At 36.3% G+C, this 20,880-nt stretch overlaps 1 protein-coding gene across 8 annotated transcripts in view; it reads right to left on the bottom strand.

Annotated features, from left to right (window-relative positions):
• LOC110101027 (ACD11 homolog protein) overlaps positions 1–20,454 on the bottom strand; it is a 21,822-nt gene extending 1,368 nt beyond the window's left edge. For 2 of the 8 annotated variants that reach the window (XM_028697657.1, XM_020828793.2), the window contains exons 1-3: positions 20,080–20,454; positions 17,861–18,033; positions 17,004–17,149 (exon numbers count right to left, since the gene is read on the bottom strand). In XM_028697657.1, the coding sequence (XP_028553490.1) occupies positions 17,004–17,149; positions 17,861–18,033; positions 20,080–20,310 (550 nt within the window). In that variant the 5' untranslated portion in view covers positions 20,311–20,454. Of the gene's footprint in view, positions 1–2,044; positions 2,282–2,332; positions 2,971–8,041; positions 8,280–13,074; positions 13,618–17,003; positions 17,150–17,860; positions 18,034–20,079 lie in introns of those variants that run through there. The other 6 variants (XM_028697655.1, XM_028697656.1, XM_028697660.1 and 3 more) reach the window with 6 other exon arrangements.
• Positions 20,455–20,880: the final 426 nt, after the last annotated feature.

Raw genomic sequence — 20,880 nt, 5'->3', positions numbered from 1 at the left:
TATAAAAAATATATAATATATTAAGATGATATGCATGTAAAACTCTTATATATTATGGCCAAAGAATAGTGTCTATGTGGGACATTTTTTGACTGTTTTGTTTTTCGGACAATAATCATAATTTGTATTCGCTATGCTTCTTACTGTTCATAGAATTTCTGTCATGTCAAGCTGCTTACGTCGCAGCCATCCAAACAGGCCATAGTCAACATGCTTTATGTGAAACATGATTATTCTTCAACATCATGGCATTTTAATCACATGGAATTTGTTTTATTCATTGATAATCATATGTGGAAAAGCACGAAGAATATGATATCAAAAGGTGAATAATAACCTGAAATGCAATTAAGTAAATTAATTAGTCTATTTGAGTAGGGCTTAAGCTAATAAAGCTAACTAAGCTGTTAACCTGAGCTATACAGTTTGATTGTCATAGAGGATAAAAGTTGTAATTAAAATAGCATTTTTTAATCAAAATAAGCTCTTTTTTTTTTTTAAAATTTAGAAGGGTCAGCCGAGCAAACCAACCCTCTACATTTCATAAATTACGTCGGCCATCTATCTTGATTAACCATACTATTCTAGTACAATGTTAAAATGAGAATGGCGTACATAGCCAACCGGCTCTTTTCAAGTGAAATAAGCTAAGACAACAGATAGTTGAATTTTGATTTAGCTCATTAGCTTAAAATAAGTAATATCGTAATTTTTAATTAGACATGATATATATTTTTAATAAAAATATTTTAAAATCTTAATTCATAAACATAATAACTCCTTTCAGTACATTAGAATTATCTTAATTAAAAATATATTAGTTAGATAATATTAGAAGCATTTTATTTTAATAGGGAACTAGATAGGGGACAAGAGAATAAATACCATGCCTGATTTTGTGAGGAGAGCTTCTAAAATATTTTCCCATTGCTTAATTACCATAGAATAATTGCTGTTATGATTTTAGCCTTTTTAATTAAAAAAATAATGGGCCAATGCCCACAGGCCCCCACTATAGTTCCACTCCTGAGAATAGGTGCATTGTTGTACAAAGATAGCCACACTCTTGAGTAAAAAAAGGTTGAAGCTAGTTATTTATGCCATAAAACAAAGTGGGGGCTAAGCAAACCAAATATAGTTGATTGGCATGATAAAAAAATCATTATTATACAAATAACAACTTGATTGGCTAAAATTATTCAATTATGGGATATGAGAGGCCAGAAGTAAACTCCTTACCAACTTGATTGACATGACAAGGAGAATGCTCAAGGAGCAAAGATTTGAAAGGAAATCGAACTTCACAAATGGATAAGAGAGTTGGTCCATAATGCTGAATAATACATTAGATAGATAACAATCATCTTTATAGCATGCTGGATTTGAAGATCATTATGAATGAAAGTAGGTGTTCAAGATAGAAAATACAATTACAAATATTGACAAATAATATGAATTTCTTATACCAACGCAGCTACATTTTTTATACTAAGGAGCATTGATTAGTATACATTCATGTTGATGAACATTATCAGATTATGAGGTACTTAATCTTAACTTCTTATATATGTTATTATTATGAGATACTCTGGGTCTATTTAAGATAGCTTTAGGCTATATTTTAAGTAATAATTATTATAAAAAAAAGACGTCTTTTAGGATATTTTATTTTTTAGACAACAATCATAACTTTTTTCGCTACTATCTCATTATTTGTCAAAAGTTTATGCGATGGAAAGTTGCTTTCTATAACTACAGTAGCGAAGTCACTTCCTTCACAGCAACTTCACAACCAATTTTATAAAATGAGATAATCGTCCCAAAAAGACCGTTAGGCTTACTGCTTCTTAAAAAAGTTTTATAGTACAAAAAAAATTAATTTTTGTACTAAAAAATTGCTTTAAGAATCAATAAGAAAATCGTTCCAAATGAAACCTTAGTCTTGATTTTATTATATATATAAATGATCTATAAGTTGGAGTATCGACTTTTCCATATAATGATCAATGTAGTACTATAACCATTGAAGTGGAGATTAGCATATCCAATACACAGATGCCCACGGGTACATTAATGCAAACTACCTAGCAAATTTATGGGAGAACAATACAAAAAGACCAAAAGAGCACATAAATATAGTCAATGCGGGCTTTGAGGCCATTACCCTCTCAATCAAACTTGTCCACAAATGCTTGATATTGAGCAAACTTCATCCTACTCTAAACTTTTATATGTTGAATATGGATTTAGAGCCAAAGTCCCCAATTCAGAAGGAGCATAACTGTAGAAACAGAGAAGAATATGGATCTTGAACAGAAAAAGATAAGAGAATAGAGAAGTTTATTATTTCTGTCATAAACCTGTGCAATAGAGATACATGTCTTTATATAGAAGTAGGTAGAAGGATTACAGGTATTGCAGCCAATAATAAGCTTCCACCTATTCCTATCGTAAAGAGTAATAAGTAACAGATTCTATGGCTGAGATTTGTTAGCTTGCTTTAATACGCCCCCGCAAATTGATGGGTCTTGGATGACCGTCAATTTGAGTCGTAGTTGATGGAAACGAGGTGTAGACAAAGATTTGATCAAGATATCTGCTACTTGGTCTATTGTACTAATTGGATGAAGTCTGATGTTGTTCTGTTGGATGTGATCCCTTAAGAATTTTTGATCAATCTCAATGTGTTTCGTGCGAGAGTGAAACATGGGATTATTGGTCAAAGCAATTGCAGACATGTTGTCGCAGTAGAGATCAGTCGGATATTCTTGTGAATACCAAAATCTGTGAGAAGTCGTCGTAACCATATAATGTCAGATGTAAGTGCTACGAGTGCCCGATATTCAGATTCCGTAGAAGATCGAGCAACGGTGCGTTGTTTCTTGATTGTTCATGATATCAGTGTGTCGCCTAAGGAGTAGTAGCCTGACGTTGATCTTCTTGTGAGAGGATCTCCAGCCCAGTCCGCTTCTGAAAAGGATTTGAGAGCCAAATTAGTTTTGGTAATATATAACCCAAATTCTAGCGTACCTTTGATGTAGCGGAATAGCCTTTTGAGCAGGTATATATGCTGAGGGAGGGGATTATGCATGTGTTGAGATAGAAGATTGACAATGTAGGATATATCCGAGTGTGTGAGTGTTAGATATTGAAGTGATCCCGTTATACGACGGTAAAGCATAGGATCGGCCAGAAACAGTTTGTCGTTGAATGTAGATCGAAGTTTTGTACACGTTGGATTCGCTAGATCATTGCACTGTGTGAGTTCCGCTTGTTGTAGAATTTGACAGACATATTTTGTTTGAGATAAGAAATACATATTGTTGATTCTTACTATCTTATTGCTGAGGAATTCGTTTGCTTGCCCAAGGTGTTTCATTGAAAATTCAGAGTTGAGCTTTTCCAGAATGTTGTGGATGCTATCTTGGTCGTTGCCAGTAATAAGGATGTCGTCGACGTATATTAGCAAGTAGATTTGGACCTGAGCTTTGCGGTATAGCAGTAGAGATGGATCCGCTTGACTGTGCGAAAATTCGAGGGACACGAGGAATGATGTGAACGTGTTATACCACTGGAGAGGAGCTTGTTTCAATCCGTATATGGCTTTGTGAAGGCAACAGACGTGGTTCGGGAGAGTGTTGTCTTCAAACCTATTCGATTGAGACATGTACACAGTTTCTGAAAACATTCAATGCAAGAATGCGTTTGCGACGTCTAACTGTTGGATTTGCCAGTCATGGTAGAGAGCAATAGTCAAGAGAATGCGTATCGTTGGTAGTTTCGCTACCAGACTTAATGTTTCGGTGTAGTCTAGACCGAATTCCTGATTATTGCCTTGGGCAACCAACCTTGCCTTATGTTTTGCCACCAACCCATCTGTGTGAAACTTAGTTCGATAAGTCCATTTGCACCCAAGGACGGACACATCTTTTGGTGGTCGAACTAGAGTCCAGGTGGCTTGCTTCTGAAGTGCAAGGAATTCGGTAGCCATTGCTTAACGCCATTCAAGCTTCTTGACATCCTCAGTATATGTTATCGGATCCACGAGAAGGTTGGTAGATGTTTGAGCATGAAGAAGATTCGGACGCTTAGTTGTTTGAGCGAACCCGTTTTGCTCCTAGTAACCATGTGATGAATGGGCAAAGTAGAAGTAGCAGGCGGCTGAGATGAGGGTAGTTGAGTTGACTGACTGTTGTGGGATGAGGCAGCAGTGCTATTAGAGTTAGGATTTTGAACAAGTGGGATGTGCGAGCTGTTTTGGTTCGATTTGTCTGCAATGCAATTGGAACTAACAGAGGTTGGAATTAGAAGAAGAGGGGACGATTCATTGAGAGTAGAATTCGAGGTGGATGGGAGATTAGAGAACGGAAACACAGTTTCATTGAACGTGACTACGTGCTGAGACATGATGATTTTGTTGGTTGATATGTCAAGACATTTGTAGTCCTTATAGGTGTCCGAGTAGCCCAAAAAAATACACGGGTGTGATTTTGGTTGAAGTTTGTGACGCGGGGTAGCGGGAATGAGTGGAAAGCATTCACGCCTGAATATTTTCAGATGACTGTAGACAGGTTTGGTGTTGTAGATGAGTTCAAGAGGAGAAAGATTGTTGCTTGAAGGAGAGAGTAATCTGCTTATAAGATAGACAGAAGTTATGACTGCATTCGGCCAGTAGGTGTATGAAACCGAGACAGTTAGAAGGAGCGTACGAGTGGTTTCAATTATATGTTGATGTTTCCTCTCCGTCAACCCATTTTGTTCGGGAGTGTAAGGACATGATAGTTGATGCAAGATGCCTTGAGAAGTGAGATAATTTTTGAAAGTAAGGTTAACGTATTCGGAGCTTCCATCAGTTCGGAAAATTTTAATCTGATGGTTTGTATATTTCTCAATATAATTTTGAAGTTAACAAAGGTGTTGAATACGTCGAATTTTTGTCGGAGAGGAAATATCCACGTGTATCTTGATTCTTGAGTAGTCGTCTACAAAAATTACATAGAATTTGTATCCTTGAGAAGATACAATGGGTGTGGGACCCCAAACGTCAGAATGAATGATAGCCATAGGTAACTGTTGGCGACTATGAGAACTTTCAAACACAATTTTATGGCAATTAGAGGCATTACAAGAACTACAATGTGTAGATTGTTTATTCATTTGGAGATGAGGATTACAATTCGAAATAAGATCTAAGATACGTTGGTGAGGTTGCCTGAGTATGTGATTTCAGGAGTTGATTGACGAACTTGAAGCGGACAGGGCTTGATGATGGTTTGAGGTAGAGCTAATCGGAAGATAGTAAAGCCCCTTCACATGGTCCTTGAAGAATGACTTTGTGAGTCTTCAAATCCTTTAGAGTGAAACCGAAAGGATCAAAGATAATTGAAATTTTATTATCTTTGGTTAGTTGCGATATAGAGAGCAAATTATAGCGAAGAGAGGGAATGTGAAAGATCTAAGATAGGTGCAGCTTACGGGATGGGGTCGGAAGGATACCGGCCCCGAAGTGAGCAATATTGACGGAACTTCCATCTCCTATAGTGATGTTATCTGATATGTGATAAGGGTTCGAGATGGCAAGGTTGTCAAGAGAGTTGATGAGATGCGAGAATGCCCCCGAGTCCAAGTACCGGTTGGCGGCCGAGTTGTCCGAGCTAGCCATTAACGCAGTATTCACGGTTCTTGGTGACGGAACATAATGAGCGTTTAATCTGTGCCAGCAAGATTGAGCCGAGTGCCCTTTCTTGTAGCAAATTTGACAGATGACCGACGTTGTAGCCGTGTTACGAGTTTGGCCCGTCACTACAGGAAAAATGCCCTAAACCGGCGGTTTTAGGACCGCCAGTAGTACCGGCGGGTTGGCCATCGGAGTTTAACGACGACTGCACCGGTGATTTTGCAAATATAAGCCGCCGGTAATGGCATCACACCGTCGGTTTATTACCGGCGGTTACCGACGGCCACCGGCGGTTCTACGGTGGACATCTGGCGGTTTAGACCGCCGGAAATACCGACGGTTAGACCGTCGGCTTTCGCTGGTTAAGTAACCGGCGGTCTACCTGCGAAGGCCGGCGGTTTTAAAAACATACGACGGCTAACTAAACCGCCGGAGACCGTCGGTAAATAGACCGCCGGTAGGCCGTCGGTCAATTAACCGACGACGTCACAGCCGGAAAACCGCCGGCATAAAATCCGGTTGAAACCGGCGGTCGGAGCCGCCGGAAAACCGCCGGCTACATAAACCGCCGGTATTAGTTTCCTACGCGATTTTTTACGGCAGCACAAAAACCGCCGTAAAGCCGCCGGTAGTTAAAAAACCTGCCGGTTAATATAGGATAACCGCCGGATTTCGGCGTTTTTCCTGTAGGACGTCGGATTTGAAGAGTTCCGTCTTCTGGACTTACAACCGCGCCCTCTGTATGTGAACAAAGAGGTAGTGGGATCACTAGTGGGTTGAGCACGAGCGACATCTGACACGAGGTTGATTTCTTCGCTAAGAAGAAGAGGGTAGAGTTGATCAAGGCTAAGAGGAGTTAGCATGGTCCTGATAGCGGTTTTGAATGATTGGTAAGATTGGGGAAGATCATTAGGAATGTGATGAATGATGTCTTCAGTGTCCACAGAAGAACCTGCCGCTGCGATTTGATCAACGACGGTTTTAATTTCCGATATATACTAAGTCATGGATTGTTTCTTGAGGGAGACTTGGTGAAGTGCATTCTTTAGATGAATGACTTTAGATCTGTTGGTGGCTTGAAATCGAGTTTCCAAGGCTGTCCAAATCTCAGTGGTAGAATCAAGAGAAATGTCGTAAGGTAATACCGAGGGGGAAATGGTGGAACAAATAGATGTTGAGAGATTTTGATCGGTGAGCATCCATTGGGAGTAGAGAGGATTGGAAGATTTTGATCCATCTTGATTCGTCAAGAGTGGAGAGGGAGAAAATGAAGTATGATCCAGGAAGTTCAAGAAGCCATTTGCCTTGAGGATTTTGTGAATCTGTGAATTCCAGATGATGTAGTTGTCAGGTGCGAGCGGACTGGTGACGAAGTTGCGGAGATTAGAAACAACAAATTTCAGAATTGCAGAATGAGAGTGTCTTCGGTAGGTTGCTGATTAGGTTGATCATCAAGCTGGGAGGAGGAAGAATCAGCCATGATTCAGGATCGAAGAGCCTTTTCTGATACCATGTAGAAACAGAGAAGAATATGGATCTTGAACAGTGAAAGATAAGAGAATAGAGTGGTTTATTATTTCTGTCATAAACCTGTACAGTAGAGATACATGTCTTTACATAGAAGTAGGTAGAAGGATTACATGTATTGCAGCCAATAATAAGCTTCCACCTATTCCTATCGTACAGAGTAATAAGTAACAGATTCTATAGCTGAGATTTGTTAGCTTGCTCTAATAATAAGGACAAAAACCAATAAATATAGAGTTAATATTTTTGCAACAACATGCCATCTTCTTTGCCATGCTTCCTTCACATAGCAGTTTTGTAATGAACTTCATATTTTCAGGAGTCTAAACTGTCATAGATTTCTGTTTTCGGTTTCTACAGTTTTGTTTATCTGTAGCTACTTGTTTGATGAAATGTCTGTGCTGAATGTGAATACCACATAGAGAATCATATTCTACACGAAGGGCGGAACCATCCTAAATTTTCAGGGGAGTAATTGGTGTTGCCTCGAATTTGGCTCAATCATTCACTACAATAAAATGAGTCAATAACGACAAAAAAAAATAGAGACAAAAAGAAAATGGTCGCTAAAGATATCTTTTAGCTATATAAAGTGACTAAGGCCTCGCAGCGCCTTAACTATATCCTTGATCGTCATATATTTCGCAGATATATCGGGGGCCCAAGGGGCAGCGCCCCCTGGTGGGGTTCGACGTTCAAATTAAAAAATAAAATGATGATTTCTCTTTATAATTTCTCTTTGTATTTAGTTCATCGTTCCCTAACAATGATACCTCTACATAATGTGTTTAATATTATGCAAAATCTGCACATTGGTCATGGGAAATAATCTTGCAAAATAGTTCATTTGTTTTTAAAAGGATAGTGACAGCTTTATTACATACAAAGCCTAATATATTTAAAAAAAAAACCCTAAAAATTTTAACTAACATTACAAATAACTAATTACTTTACTTGCAAAGTAACAATCACCAATCCAAACAGATATCCCTTGACAGGTAAAGGTTGTCAATGTACTCTATAATTGGAGTAGAAGCATTAATATATCTCTTCATCTCCCTCTCAACTGATTGATCTGCAGCACAATAAGAAAAATAGTTCAGATATCTTGGTTTTAGTAAAATGGCAATACATATTAGGAGTATTTACATACTATTTATAAAACTAACACCTATATCTTCATATTTATTTATATAGCACTCTAAACTCAAAATCATATAAAAAAATATCACTAATATTATTATATCTATAGTCTAAAGAGAAATATGCCTATTTATATGAATATTTTGATGTGATTCAGTCATTAAGATGTTAAAAAAATAAATATAAATATTTAGATATTAGAGGAAATGGCAGGAAAGGTTGAAACTGACACTATATAAAAATATATAAATATTAAGTGATATGCATGTAAATCTCTTATATATTATTGGCCAAAGATATAGTGTCTATGTGGGACAATTTTTTGACTGTTTTGTTTTTCGGACAATAATCATAATTTCGATTCGCTACTGCTTTCTTACTGTTTCATAGAAATTTCTGTCATGTCAAGCTGCTTACGTCGCAGCCATCCCAAACAGGCCCATAGTCAACATGCTTTATGTGAAAAACATGATATTCTTCAACATCATGCATTTTAATCACATGGAATTTGTTTTATTCATTGATAATCATATGTGGCAAAAGCACGAAGAATATGATATACAAAGAGAGTGAATAATAAAACCTGAAATGCAATTAAGTAAATTAATTAGTCTATTTGAGTAGGGCTTAAGCTAAATAAAGATAAACTAAGCTGTTAACCTGAGCTATACAGTTTGATTGTCTAAGAGGATAAAAGGTTGTAAATTAAAATAGGCATTTTTTATTCAAAATAAGCTCTTTTTTTTTTTTAAATTAGAAGGGTCAGCCGAGCAAACCAACCCTCTACAATTTCATAAATTACGTCGGCCATCTATCTTGATAACCATACATCATCTAGTACAATGTTAAAATGAGAATGGCGTACATAGCCAACCGGCTCTTTTCAAGTGAAATAAGCTAAGACAACAGATTAGTTGAATTTTGATTTAGCTCATTAGCTTAAAATAAGTAATATCGTAATTTTTAATTAGACATGAATTATTTTTAATAAATATTTTTAAAATCTTAATTCATAAAACTATAATAAACTCCTTTCAGTACATTAGAATTATCTTAATTAAAAATATATTAGTTAGATAATATTAGAAGCATTATTTTTAATATTAAAAGGTACGGAATAAGCAACCATATGCTATTCTAGTCTTTTCTCAAAGTTGAAAATCTAACACCTCTATTGTTCACTGCTTCATGAAGCAAAAATTGCCGTTGTTGTAACCACAAATGTTTTCTCCCTGCTAAATGACAAACACCTCCTTGCTTGGATCTAAAACACCTCTCTTTCTTGGATTGATCATCTTTGCCGATAACCTAAGACTCCTTATAGCAAGAGAAGAAACTCACCTCTATCTTTCTAGTTTGCACAACAGCATCTCATTTGCTACACTACTATGTTTTTCCTCGTTTTTTACATTACATGATCTTAATGTAGTAGCAATCGAGTAAAACCTCCACTGCAAGTGTTACCAAACCCCTCTTACCTCTCTCTATCTTTCTTGGACTTTTTTAGGCATATTATCTAGAGAAGGACTCCAAGGGTTTCTTTATAGATGGCAATATATAATGTTTGGAAAATAAGTATGAACCGCAATAGTTGTTTTATTCTTGACCAGTTCTTCATGTTGCTTTGACCTTCTCAGCTGTGCATGTGGGAGGGCTGTATACAGATTTCCACTTCACCTTTCAACTTAACATGCAATATATTTTACTTACTTCTTTGGGGATATGTTCATATACTCAAAGAATATCTCAACAGGTTGACCCCATTTAAAGATAGCCTTAGATGTGCAAATGGCCATCAATGAAGAGAATATAAAGCTTAACTTTGAGGTTCCTATGACCTTGGTCTCATGAGTTCAGTTTTCTTGTCAATGGATCCCATGAATGATGCTCATTGTTTGAATGAGTCAAAAAAGACTGCCTCGGTCAAGAATATTGCTCCTCAGTAGATCCATAAATTTTTCTACAACTCATTCAATGGATTCTTTGGGGTCTCCATAAATCTTGATCTAATGCAGTAGCGTCCCCTAGAGTTGATAAGGATGCCAAGCTTATCGGTGTGGTTTCTGGTGGGATGTTTCTATTGTTTATGAAAGCTTGAAGTTCTTGCCTCCCTTCAATCATAAACTGCTAGAATTCCAAGATCAAGGACTACCTACAGTCATCATTCCAGAGTAATGGTTGCTTCACTAAATGTCGTTGAATGTCTCCCAGTTATGAGAAATTATTACGTGCGGAGTCCAAACGTAGCTCTGCGTCCGGACTCCAAAAAAAATGTGACACGTGGATTTTTAATATATATTTATATTTTATCTTTTTTGTTGCCAGCCCCGATGACCCAACCGATCCAAAGTTCTAACTTTTTGGAAAAGGCCTTCACCATCCTGTTCAAATTTAGGACTTAGGGTTGATGCTCCATTTTAAGAAAAAACCACGAAAGCTCCCTAATATTTAGGACTTTAGCGGAACAAAAATTTTTATACTTGTTGAGAAAGAAAAAATAAGGAACAATCGATAAAGATGGAGGCTGGTTTGGAGGAGGATGTTGCATTCTTCGAGGATATGACATGCTCACAGGACGTGGAGGCTGAAAGGCGATATGTAAACATCCATGAAGACTTGAATATAACAAAACGATAGCCAACCATGGAGAGTTTACGGTATGAAACAGAAGTTAATTTGATTGGAGCTACTGTAGGTTTCAACTTATGGGTGAATTTGTAACTCCTAAGTTTTATCGTATTTTCTGTATGTATAGTTTTTAGGATTTAAGACATGCTAATTTTGTATTTTTCCTCAAATGAATTTTTTTTATATTGACTGTGAATTGATTGTGTATTAATTGTGTGCTGATTATGTATTGACCGTGTATTGACTGTTCCTGATCGTGTACTGACTGTTTATTGATTGTGTATTGACTATTGACTATTACTAATTGTGTATTTATCTTGTATCGATTGTTTACTTATTGTGTATTAATTATTTACTAATTTTGTATTGACTGTATACAATGTTATACACATGTGTACAAGCTTGTACAATTCCCCTTATACACGGCATGTGGTGTGTTTCCTCTTCTTAGCATCTTTTCCCTTGTACTGCTAAATGAAAAAGGCATACGAGTAGTAATGTAGGTATACTCATAATGCTGGTTTTAGTGTTCGCAAGGATCACCACAATTACTGGCCAAACTCTAGAAAGATAAAATACAAGGACTTTGTTTTTTCAAAATCTAGTTTTAAGAAGTGTCTTGATTTGAATTGCCACGTGAAGTTTTGAAAATCAAATACCAGAACAGATTATCCAGCTATGATTAGATTTACAGTTGATGAAAATGAATATTGGAAATGCATAAATTTATTGGAAGCCAAAATCATGAATTGGCTAAGCTAGAAGATCGACATCTACTTAGATCATGCAGAAACATGGGTGATGAGAAAGCATCGGTTCTTAAATCTATTACATAAGCCAGGATAAGAACCTTTGATGTGTTTTTCTACCTTGCAGATGAAGTTAGAGGTATCGAGAATGTTGGATTATCTACGAGGGATGCATACAAGTACATTCAAAAAGAGAAAAGAGTAAAGATTAATATAAGGATACTAATTATTTAATTCAATTATTTAAATATCGACAAGTTTATGTTCACATGTCACGTCCAAATTGATGAATTTGATAGATTGTTGAATTTCTTTTGGGTTCATGAGATGCGTAGGATAGATTATGATTGATTCAGAGATGTGACAATTTTTTATACAAGCTATTGGCTTAATAAATATAATTTAGTTTGTGCGCCATTTATCGAAGTTAATAATCATTAAAAGAATATTCTCTTTGGGGTGACTTTTTATCAGAGGAAATGATTGAATCATTTACGTGACTGTTTAGAACATTTATATGAATAATGTGTGATAAATATCCAATAATAATATTTATTGATCATGACCGAACAATGACTAAGACCATAAAAGTTGCATTACCTCACAAACGTCATAGATCGTGCTAGTGGCACATCTCTAAAAAGGTTACATCAAATGTTTTGTGCTTCAATTAAAATAACAAAATTAGATGTCTCTTTTATAAATTTTTGAGCAAATGTGATTTTGAGGATGAGTTTGAAAAAATATGGAATGAAATGATCATAAAAGGGAGCCTCCATAGCAATAGTTGGTTGAAGGACCTTTATAGGATAAGAAATAAGTGGTCAATAACTTTCAGTAATGATTACTTTAGCATGAGCATTATATCCATAGCGTAGCGAGTCTACTAATAATATGTGTCATGACATTTCGAATCCCACAAATTCTATAATTGTTGTAGGTAAAACACAGGGCGTCATTGGAAAATTGAAAGACCTACTAAAATGTAGGCTTAAATGCATATCTAAATCAAGGATGATTGGCCACTATGAAAAAAAGAAGCATAAGAGTAATATTTAACTTAATAATTGCTTTTTAATGTATATTATGAGGCATACGTTTCGATGAGCTCAATTTTTTCAATAGAAAAATCTGTCGTGGAGGCAACTACAACAGAACTATTTTTACCTTCAAGAAAGATAAAGTTCTCAAACATGCCTAAATGCTTCAATGAAAAATTTAGAAACAGGGCAAGATGAAGTCAACTGGCGTCTTAGTACACGAGGATGATAATGAATATCATTGCCTAAGAGCAACTATTGCATTAAATTTTATTTTAGGTTAATAATATTAATTATACATGAGGATGATGATGGTGGATATGAAAATTTGATGTCATTTATCAGCATGCTTTTTAAAATATTTATCCATAAAAATTTGCATTTCCTGAGTTATCATCTCCCTGTCAATGAATTTCATCTTTGGGCTTACAGGTATAATGACTTCAGGTAATGACTCCAACTTAATGATTGCATTAACTGCAGGTTTTTGTTGCAGGCGAGTTGCCTCTTTTTTCTTATCACTCGCTGAGAACGGTGACGTAACCTTCTTCTTAAGTCGCTCTTTCCTCTTCTTCATTCTTCTTGCTATAGTCAATCCCATGGTTGTAGTAAATAGCAGTTCATCCTCACTGATGTCGACAGCTTCCTCATTGGTGTCGATAACATGAGGAATTGTTGTAGCAAGGGCTTCTTTATTGGTATTGGTACCTAGGGTTATTGCAACAGCAAGGACTTCCTCATTTGTGTCATCAGTTAGAGGAATTACACCAACTGGGGATTGGGGCTTTTTCATTAATGTCATCAGTAGGAGGAATTGCAATTGCTGGGGCTTCTGGCCTCGTTGAGAACGGCTCTGTAGAAGGTTAAATTTTATCAGCTTTACATGCAGCAACATGCTTCAACAATTTCTCCTAAATAGCAACAACTTTCATTTTTAGCCGTCCAAGCCCGAGCCAAGCTTCCTTTCAACATCCTTGATCAGAGAATTACAAAAGGTGCGCATTTCAGTGAACACTTGGTCAGATATGCTAGCAAACTTTGCATCAGTGGATGTTGTGCTGCAAACAAATTCCTTTTGTCTATGTGGGGAGGGGACTTGTTGAGGAGAATGAGGGGGATGGATGGGGGGTTCAGGGTAGATGGCCTGTGGTGTTTGGCTGAAAATATAGTCCTTATGTAGCAGGAGGTTTACTTCCTCTTGTGTAACTCCTTGGAGGTAATAAAAAATCTGTAATACACAGTGAATACACAACTAATACACAATATATAAATAGTCAATACACAGTCAATAAACTAGCATGTGTACCTATCTATCCTTTAGCTCATCAAATATTTGGGAGACCTATTTGGCATAATACATAATTCGACTATCCCACCAAAAGAAATAGAGTCTTAAGTTACCTAATTTAGAGGCATTAATTGAAGTATGCTTAAGGAATCAAACCTGCATAAGATTAAATGTAACATTAGCTAATAACTTCTTTAAATGAATTAATAATTATAAAGATAATTAGATGTTGTTAAAACTTAAGATTAGCAAATGTACAAATCCATTTATATGACCCAGTAGACTCTCCTCAGCAAGCTTATTTATATGACCCAGCAGACTCTCCTCAACAAGCTTTTTAGACATCCAGTTAAACTGAGAAACTAAGAAATTCCTAATGGCTCCTGCCCAATTATAAGATGAGAAATCATCTATATTTTGTGTAACACTAATAAGTCTTTTTATGGTTTTATAGTTATAAAAGTTGAAAAATAAATTGAAGAATAGAAACATGATAAATTTATTTAAAATAATGGAAGAGTAAGTTGATTTGTTGATGAATTTCATCTCATTTTTAATGCCAACTGAGATGTATGATGTTAATGGCTCGCTTTTCCGACTAATATCAACACCTCTTTTGGTAAACTGATACGCCCTAGGGTTCCCAAGTTTGGGTTTGCCCTAATGCTCCTTCAAAGAAAAGATTTCTCCTCCAAATCAAAGAAAAAATCAACACAAGAGGGATGAGATGAAGAACCAAAACCTTTGCATTCAAAATCCAAAGGAAAACAAGATACAATTTGTCCACTTCGAGAAGGACAATGTCTCCCACTACAAACCCTAGAAAAACAAGAGAAATAAACTAAGGAGGCTAAGAGAAAACTCAAATCTTGCATAACCCTAGAAATCCCCCCTTAATCCCTACTTATAGCAAGCAAAAGACCCAACCAAACCCACTAGTGGGCTGCCCAAACTGAACCGCCCAGCTCAGGCTAGACCTGAGCCAAACCGGTCCAGAAATGGACCGGTTCCGCTTAAGCCGATCGGCCCCATCCCGCTCCGCGTCCCTGCTTCGGCGGATCGAACGGCGCGGCGCCCGTTCCGGCTGCTTCCGCGCGCCGCGGGGTAGCCGACCCTCCCTCTGCCGGTCGGCGTTGGCGGTGGCCCGCATCATAAACCTATAAGTAGAACCACTTCATCTGCAGTGAATTGTAGCTCAGTCCTTTGATTATGAAGAATTGATGTGGAATATTTCATAATGTAAGCAGCATGTATATAAGAGGAACATTCTACCGATTTGTAGGGAACTTCAGAAATTGGTATATGTGTAATTTTTTCATGGTGCCCTCGACTTCCTTATCTAAAATATCAACCAAAGAGTCGTAGATAACTCTAAATGTTGATAGTTTGTAATGAGAAATGATTTTTGGAATGCACATCTATAATACACAGTCAATACACAGTTAAAGAAGAATCACTAAATGTACAAAAACATTGCATAAACCATTTATATCTTTATATCTTAACTTTTCACATGCAAATATACAATACAAAGTAAATATACATTAAGTACACAATAAATATATACTCAATATACAGTTAATACACAATCAATACATAATATATAAGACCTAAAATCATAGCACATATATATAATTGATCTATTTGAGTTCTAGCATTTTAAAATGCAATACAAAGTCAATACACAATATACAAGTTCTAAAAGCATAACATGTAGACCCTAGCTTTTAAAATGCAATACACATTCAAATATAAATAATTGAATGACATTCGCCGGTTTGCAAGTAGCATCGAACGTCCAGCTGTACACCAAACTGACTGCCCTTTTGCAATAGCCACATTGTTCAGAGCAGAGAAAAACACAAAATGTGTTTCTAATTGGCATTCTTTGGAGGCTCGCGGCGGCTACAAACATGTGACAAGCAAATGGCGTAAACCCTAAACAATATTTTGAGTTAAATCTGACCTTGCGAGTACACAATGTGAATCAATCTGCAGGATGAGAGAGGGATCCTTCTTCGAAAATGAATTGAACGAGAATGATGGACCTAACCTTGTCCGAAGACGATGAATTGAAGGAGATGACGTTGCACCTGAATTGAAGAAAGAGAGGAGAGCAATTCGTGTTCGAAGATGAAAGGTGAACCGACACCACTTCCCCAACTTTTGATTTGTCACAACTTTCAAAAATTTCACCTATGGATCAGGCTGGGTTGCTGGGTAATGAACCATAATAAATTTCTATATTAAAAATCCACGTGTCACGACTTCATTTAAGTCCAAATGCAAAGCTATGTCCGGACTCTGCAAGTAATAATTTCTCCCCAACTACAATCATCGTACATCCTGATTTCATCTCTCCTCTACCATGGAATGTTCTCTAATACCAATATGGTGTAGACGTGCAAGGAAGAGGAAACAGGTGAAATAGTTTTTCAAGGAAAGGTCATTTTGTATTAAAAAGTTGTCCAACCATTACGTCCACAGCTATTTGAACGGTCACAAATGGTATAGTGGGAAATTCTATATAAAAAGTGCTACCCTTCTATAATACTAAATATTATGGGTTTAGCAATAGTATGCAAATAAACAAAATATCAAATAAACAATTAAGCAACTCAAGACTCAGGGCATAGCGGGAATATATTTATATATCCTAACAGCGTTGCTACGTAATGCTACATAAAAACTTCAAATTCGAATTGAAGCCGACTCGCTTGAATTGGACTCATTTCAAAGGAAACAAGTGTTTTTGTCCACACGAAAACATGCCATCCAGTAATATTAATGCCATTCCATGACAATACAGATCAAAGCCCAGATGAAAATATTTACACTCCTCTTCTCTTACAGGGAACATGTAAAAAAATTGCATAAGTAATTTTAAAAAAAATAAGAAGACCAAAATAGGAACAATAAAAAAACATAAAGAAATTAAGAGAGAGACTAACCAATGTCTTGTAGCTTCAACAATAGCTGCTCCCTCGTTGGAAGAGTACACATTCCAGCAGCAACTGCCTTCCTAACTGGCCATGTATGGTACGGTGCACACACTTGCGCATAAGCATTTGAAGCAGCTTCTTTTGGCGAGCACTCTCTACATGACACAATTTTAACATAAACATTGGCAGCAGCATAAAAGTGTAACATTTCCAGCAACCATTAGCACTCTCATTCCTTTATTGTAATGCTTTCTTTCTTTCATTTTAATTCAATATACTTTTTTGTACAGATTTGGCTTAAAGAATAAGTTTGAGGCTTCCATAATGAAGAAATCATATGATCAATCTCAAAGGTTTCAAGATGTCATCAGCAATTGCTATACATTTTTTCTTGTAAACTCCGTAACAGCACGTAATCTAAGTACCATAAAAATGCAAACAGGATAAAATTGCATAAAAGCTAGTTAAGATGTTCCGTGCTAATTTATGATGAACTCCAATAAAAGCTTTCAACTGTATCAGACATCCTAGACCTCTCATAGTGCAATATTGCAGTCCAATACTTCTAGTGTAATGCCAATGTTGGCTTTTCGGCCTTTTTCCTATCGAGAAATGCCCAAAACTGCTACTGACATAAGTAAGGTTAGAGGAACATGAAATTCACATATCATAACACATTAAAACATTGATAATATATGCTCTTAAGAATTAAAATCAAGCAGCAAAGAATTTTGACAATATAAGGACAAAATAAAAGAGAATAAGAACAATTTTGACGAGCAGACTTCCTAAAACTTTTTACCATGTAATAATCAAATAAAGCTTACCCTAAAACATAATATCAGCATAATGGAAGAAGCACGTACTTGGATGAAAGAAACTGCTCGAACAAGGCTTTTATAAGGTCAAGGCCAAGCCTAACCCTCCGCAAATTACGTGAATGGCTCCCTGACTTTCTAATTGTGCCATTTCGCACATCATGGTCTATTATGCCACTCAAAGTGTAAAATGCCTTTGAAGCTTGCAATAATTTGTTCACCTGCAAAGAAGACAAAGAACCCAGCTCAACAATGCATGGCATAAACCAATATTTGAGATAAATATAAGGTACATTGACAAATTTGCCTCATTAACATAGAATAGACTGAGACAATGAATTTTGCACTGAAAGAAGAAAGGGCATAGATGATGGAACAAAAAACTTTGTAAATCATAAGCAAAAATTATTAATAGCTCATTCACATAACCATTGTAAAGGAAAATAGCTTACTGCATTGTATGATTTATTGGTGCTTGAATCAAATGACAAGTATTTTCAAAAGTCCCACAGAGATAAAATATGTGCAGGATGCGAGCATAATTGAATCACTTTCTAGAAATAATAAGCGTATAAACTGATAAGGAACAAGAAAATTTCTTCCCGATAGCCAAATACACCCAACAATCATCATAAAGAGAATCCCCAGCTCTCTCAAAGCACACTAATAGGTGATTCTTTTTTATTTTAAACAAGAGCAGCAAAAAAGATAATAATCAAAAGAAAACTACCAAAAAAGGTAGCTTTGTACAACTCATAGTGAGTTTCTTCAACAAATAAAGAGTTGAAGAGGAGTCACAACTTTCTCCTATGTTGCATGAAATAGTAAGTCCGTTGAATAATAAATCAAGCTGTAATATAATTCTTAACTTTTGCCTCAATCTTATAACCCCATTGAAACCCAAAACCCTCTTGCGCTTGTGGAGCTAATCACCTGGTTGTGAGAATGGGCTTATCCACCAATCCAGAGTGGTTTGTCATCTATTCAAGATCAAACACTACATTCTAAAAATATACTATTTAGGCAACGATTTCAATCCCTGAGTTTTGTTTTAGCATAAGCTTTTCGATTGAATAAAGCCGCTAAGATGTGTTGTATAATAAACACAGCGGAAATAATAAATCATACAACAAACAATACAAAGAACATGGCGATATACGTTGTTCAGCGAAGATGCCTACATCCATAGGAAGGAGATGATGACTTCACTATATTGGATAACAATATGGATTACAATAAGCTCTTGAGCTCCCTCTTCCTCTCATGCATACAATATAATAGCTCTCAAGCCCTATTTAAAGATTTGAAATAAGATCATATAACTATTGCAAAGATCTAATCATGCCAATTATATCTTCCAATGAGTGTACTAATTAAATCTCATAATTAAAGCCAATAAAATGTTCCCTAACTAATGCATCAATCAAATCTCCAATCAAATCACTAATTAAATCTCCAATCAAATCAACTAATTAGGAAAATAATCAACTCCCTAATCAATTAAATAAATTTGCCATCAAAGCTTTCAAAAATAAAACTTTAATTATATTTGAAAATAATTCCAAATCAAGGGATGCACTTGGTCCTACTTCTCCCAGTGCGATATGCACTACTCTTGCAATGAATATTAACAAAATTTCAAACAGGCCAAGTAATGTTTATTGAAAGTTAAAAATGATGCTTTTAGCTTAATTGAGACAAGCGCTCTATAATCATAAATAACTAGAGAAATGCTATATACACAGAGGAAGTTGTCATCTCGTTTAATAATTGCCTGAAATGCGGTGCCAGTGGGTTGGAGATATGAATCAAATGCTGCAAACGAAAATGTCTCATTATACGTACAAGAAATTGTTCTCTTTTTATTCATGAACTTAGCAGTCTAGTTAAGATTTCAGAAGTTATTTCCAGAATGCAACTATGCTACATGAAAAAAAGGCAAACAAAAACCGACAAACCAAATTGCATTTAATTATTTGAATATACTTATATACCTACATAATAACTAGGGCACTAAATTCCATTGGAGGTCATTCGAACCAATTACTAAGTAATAGTTCACATCTCTGCCTCAACTTGACAACTTCTAATCAGGAATAACAAGACCAACCCCCAATGCATCATTAAACTTTCTTCTCAATTCCACAGCACATAAGGCTTCACTCCCATGGATCGTAGCCCTCATTTTCTCCACATATATATCTCTACTGTATTCAAATCAAAGATAATGAAAGAGAAAGAGGCACAAGAAGAAGCAACAAACCAACCTTTGAAACGTATTCGATCTCCGCAAACTTGAACCCTAAGCCCAGGCATCCGAAGAGGTCCGAGACATGGGAGCAAGCAAAGAGGAAGGGGTGGAGCCGGAGGTCCTCGGAACTCCCCTCCAAAGACTTCGCAAGCTCTTCAAACGCCTCCACTACCGCCGAAAGTGGCGTCCCGACCTCCGCCTCCTTGAATGAATCCGATGACGAAAAGCGGCATTCTTCTTCCATCATTGACCAGACAAGAAAATGAGATGGAAATCGCGCTAGCGTTCTGAGGATTGCGAGCCGAGAGAAGAGGAGAAGCGGGAGAAGGTGTGGGTAGCGGGAGAAGCTGTGGGTAGCGCGGTAGAACGCTAGCGAGGCGTTTATTGGAAACGGCCCATTAACTGCGTTCACATGCATGCATATTATATTTTTGGAAAAATCTTCTATCTGATTAAAAAAAATTGATACTAATAATTCACTTTAATTAGAAAATTATTTTTGCTATTTATTCTATTAAAAAATAATACATGAAAATGTATTTATAAAATAATATCTTATATTCATGCATAAATTTTTTAAAGTCTAAGGCTCATATAATATATATTTAAATATGACTGATTACCCATCGTTGCTTAACTTGGTTGATGGACGAGTACAATTGGGAACCAACCTCTCAAATCGTGCTTTGATTCTTCTCAAATGATAGTGCTTCTTAAGTGGGGCCCAATTAAGTGTGTGTCAAGAGGTTTCTCGGGTGGGTGACTCTTCTAGGTCAACTGAGGATTAATCACGCTGACAAGCAACATTTCGGGAGGT

Source organism: Dendrobium catenatum, unplaced genomic scaffold (assembly GCF_001605985.2).
Source record: "Dendrobium catenatum unplaced genomic scaffold, ASM160598v2 fragScaff_scaffold_989, whole genome shotgun sequence".
Lineage (NCBI taxonomy): Eukaryota > Viridiplantae > Streptophyta > Magnoliopsida > Asparagales > Orchidaceae > Dendrobium > Dendrobium catenatum.
Note: the sequence above shows the minus strand (reverse complement) of the source record. Positions and strands in the feature narration are given on the sequence as shown.